At 54.7% G+C, this 4,060-nt stretch overlaps 1 protein-coding gene across 1 annotated transcript in view; it reads left to right on the plus strand.

Annotated features, from left to right (window-relative positions):
* Positions 1-4,060, plus strand: part of LOC103367566 (histone-lysine N-methyltransferase 2C) — a 52,866-nt gene that overhangs the window by 25,341 nt on the left and 23,465 nt on the right. The window contains exons 24-31 of the mRNA XM_008295646.1: positions 236-579; positions 676-781; positions 1,026-1,340; positions 1,424-1,535; positions 2,303-2,369; positions 2,478-2,541; positions 2,640-2,872; positions 3,522-3,941. Of these exons, the coding sequence (XP_008293868.1) occupies positions 236-579; positions 676-781; positions 1,026-1,340; positions 1,424-1,535; positions 2,303-2,369; positions 2,478-2,541; positions 2,640-2,872; positions 3,522-3,941 (1,661 nt within the window). The remainder of the gene's footprint in view (positions 1-235; positions 580-675; positions 782-1,025; positions 1,341-1,423; positions 1,536-2,302; positions 2,370-2,477; positions 2,542-2,639; positions 2,873-3,521; positions 3,942-4,060) is intronic.

A 4,060-nucleotide genomic window follows, 5' to 3' on the forward strand; every position in this document is an offset into this window, starting at 1 on the left:
CTGAAGTTAATCTCTGAATGTGAACTGGTAGTTTGTAATCTGATATAAGAGACAGTACTCTGCTGTAGAAGTAATCTGATTACAGTGGGGGATGAGATGGTTTGATATTGTTTCCTGTACTGTGCTGTGTCATGATGAGCGTTCCTGCAGGAGCAGCTCAGTGATCAATAGTCAGGTTTGATGAAGACATCCAGGCACTTCTGTCCCTCCTTCATCTCCTCTGCTTCTGTCTCAGGAAAAGAAGACTTGGATCTGGGCCCCAACGACCTCCACCTCGATGACTTCCTGCTTTCGGGGAAGTTCGACCTGATCGCCTACGCCGACCCCGAGCTCAACCTGGAGGACAAGAAGGACATGTTCAACGAGGAGCTGGACCTGGGGGAGCCAGTGGAGGACAAGGAGGTAGGAGAGCGTAGGGACGGCGCTGGCAGCGCCAGGAGGAGTGACGGACCGCCGGTCTGTCAGGTCAAGCAGGAGGCCAAGGACGACGTGAAGACGGAGACCGGGAGCAGCACCCCCAGCAGGCCCCTCGGAGCTCCCGGAGCCGAGGCTGCAGGGCCCTCCGTCCTCCTTACCAAGGTGGGACCATGTCCTCAGTATTGATCAGTGATGGAACTAATGATCAGTAGTTTGTAGAAAACGTCATGCCAACCTTCACCTCCCTCCGTCCTGCAGGAGAACATGGAGGACTCTGGTCCAGGAGCCTTGCCGGCCCTCCAGGCCCAGGAGCAGGCTCTGTCAGCGGGCCTGGCTCCCAGAGGTCACCCCCCCATGGCTGCAGGTAAGGACCAAGGTATTGATCCATTATTGATCTGTATTCGTTGGTCGAATGGACAGCGGATTTATGACTGGACAATCTCGTCATCTCCTCGTCTCCTCTTGTCTCCTGTGTCTCTTCTCCTCTGACTCCTCCTATTGTCTCCTCCTATATCTCCTCGTCTCCTCCTCTTGTCTCCTATATCTCCTCCTCTGACTCCTCCTCTTGTCTCCTATGTCTCTCCTCCTCTGACTCCTTGGTTCTCCAGGTCACCAGTCTTCCTTCCAGCAGCAGCAGAGATCCTTTGCACCCTCCTCGTCCTCCTCAGTTCTCCTCACCCCCCACCCCCAGGACCTCCCCGCCCCTCCTCACCTCCTCCTCAGCCCCCAGCCTCAGCCTCCACAGCCGGGGACGTCCACCCAGACCCAGAGCCAGAGCAAGGGCCGGCCTCTGCTCCTGGAGGAGCAGCCGCTGCTGCTGCAGGACCTGCTGGACCAGGAGCGGCAGGAGCAGCAGCAGCAGAAGCAGATGCAGGCCCTGATCAGACAGCGGTCCAGCTCGGACCCTGTGTTCCCCAACATGGGTAAGACCCGCTTACACCTGCACGGGGCTTGTCCTGTCCTGTGACGGAGCTCCTGCTGAGCCCACTCTGTTTGTGTCCCACAGACTTCGACTCCATCTCCGACCCCATCATGAAGGCCAAGATGGTGGCTCTGAAGGGCATCAACAAGGTGATGAGTCAGGGCAGCCTGGGCCTGAACCCCATGGTCATGAACAGGTACGGACCGCCGCCTCTGAACTCTGGAACATGTGTTTTCACACGACGAGGCCTTCGGGCTTTCATTCACATCACAGATAGCCGAGCAGGCTCGACCCACAACCCCAGACCGGTTTCAAAGGCACGTTATGTTCAGCAGCACCAGAGTGACACCTCCGGCTTCATCCAAACCGCTTTACATGTCTCACTGAAAATGATCCAAAAACGGGCTGTTTCTAATCAGGTTCTGTAGAACCAGAACCTCCCGCCTCCCGGGTCTCACCCTGTGGAACCAGAACATCGTAAACTGTAGAGTCTATCGATCAGAACATGTTCAGCCCGTCTCGTGCTCTTCCTGTGACAAGGTGGGAGGTGACACTCAGTCTGGACTCCTGTGTGACTTCTGAGTGGCGCCAGCGTTGTTCAGTAAACGGCTCCGTATGCAGTGACGCATGGTTCTGATTTAGCTCCTGGCTGATAGAGAAGCAACCAGGTTCTTAGATTGGAACCAACTAAACACTGGAACCAGCACCTGGTTCTTCTTGGTGGAACGGGGGTATGAGAGTTAAACTGAACCAGGAGCAGGAGATGCTGTTTGAGGTTCAGAGAGCCACACGTCACTCGGGTCAGCTGCTGAAAGATGAAACTCTGATGATTCAGTTTTTACGGTTTCTGGCTCATGAATTGTGTCGTTTCGGTGGTTTTTGAAGTCATAACGTGACTTTCAAAGCCATCGGGTGAGTGTAGCTGCGTGTCGGCTTACCGTTGACTCTTGGTGTGTGTTCCAGGATCCAGCAGGTTCCAGCGGCCCCAGGCCCAGAGGGGACCCCTCAGCCTCCACATGTGGTGGGACAGGTATGTAGCACCACAGCAGCTTTGTTTGTGCAGCGCTGAAACCCAGTGTGAACACTCCACTGTGGCTCCTGTGAGAGCTGAGCTCTGACCATCTGCTCTCGCTGTCAGGACGGGAAGGTGAACCCTCAGCTGGTGAGACCCAGCCCCCCCAGCTTCGGCCCGGGCTTCGTCAGTGAGTAGTTACCCCCCTTCAGGGCTCCAGAACAACTTTTTACTGGCAGCACTGGTCTATCATGGCGTTCTTTGTCACTGAAACCAAACTTTTCTCAGACGAGTCTCAGCGGCGTCAGTACGAGGAGTGGTTGGGGGAGACGCAGCAGCTCCTGCAGATGCAGCAGCGCCTCCTGGAGGACCAAATCGCTGCCCACCGCAAGACTAAGAAGGCTCTGTCGGCCAAACAGAGAACGGCCAAGAGAGCAGGACGAGCATTCGCAGAGGAGGACGCTGCCCAGCTGCGCTACATCAGTGAGCAGCAGGGGGCGGTCCAGAAACAGCTGGAGCAGGTACCGGAACACACCTGGGCCTTTTGCAGCACATGTTCATTCCTCAAAGGAATTTAAAAACAACAACAACAAAAAAGGATTTAGAGAACAGATTGAGTTCAGAAGTGCAGCGAGCAGAGGCAGGATCCGTCAGAAAGGTGGAAATGTCATCATGAACATAAAACCGCTGCGCTGCGTGTTGACATTCAAACACATGAACAATCAGCATTCAGTTTGACAAAGAGAATAAAGTGGTACCAAGTGTTAAAAGAACACAGAACGGGCGAGCAGGTGTAAAATAAATGTAGACTCTGTAAAACTAAGACCATTCAGAGCTGTCAGAAGCATTTAGAAAAATGGTAAGAATTAAAACAAATAGATTCAATTTAAAAATAAAACTCAGAATTATTACTATTAATACACTAAATAAATACAATTTTAAAAAGTTCAATGGTTTGAATGAACAAAGTCATTTAAAGATAAAATCATGATGAATTCTTCAATAAATTACTTTCAAATAATAAGTCTGATCTATTAGACGTAAAAGTAATCGATTACACACAAAAACTCCATTTAAATGTGACGATTACTACCAATAGCAACACTTAAACAAGAAGTCTGATTTGAAGGGAGCACACATGATGACGCACGTCTTGGTTTGTGTGTTCAGATCCGGAAGCAGCAGAAGGACCATGCAGAGCTGATTGAGGACTACCGGACCAAACAGCAGCAGAGAGCGCCCCCCATCGTCCCTGCAGCCCCCGTCCCCCAGCCCCTGCTGACCCAGCCCATGGCGCCTATGCAGCCCCACCCGGACGGGCCCGCGCCGGCCCGCGTCCCGAGCGTCCCCCCTGGTTGGACCCCGGCCAGCGGTGCTCCAGGGGTGATGGTGCAGAGGATGCCTCTTCACCTGCCCGCTCAGATGCCCCCCGCCCTGCCCAGCGCCCCCCAGGGTCCCACACACAGCCAGACGCCCCCGGCCATGGTCCCCGGCCTCGCCGCTCAGACAGGGGGCTTCACTGCCGGCCCCCGTGGCCCCGCTGGGGGCCCCAACGGAGCCGGAGGGGACGGAGCCACGCCCACACCTCAGGTAACACACCACAGCTGCCTGCCCCCCCCCAGGTCATTTCTCCTCCCCGTGGGTTCGTTCCTCCTCCCCGTGGGTTCGTTCCTCCTCCCCGTGGGTTCGTTCCTCCTCCCCGTGGGTTC

The sequence above is a fragment of the Stegastes partitus genome, unplaced genomic scaffold, assembly GCF_000690725.1.
Source record: "Stegastes partitus isolate 25-593 unplaced genomic scaffold, Stegastes_partitus-1.0.2 Scaffold1062, whole genome shotgun sequence".
In the NCBI taxonomy this organism is placed as follows: domain Eukaryota; kingdom Metazoa; phylum Chordata; class Actinopteri; family Pomacentridae; genus Stegastes; species Stegastes partitus.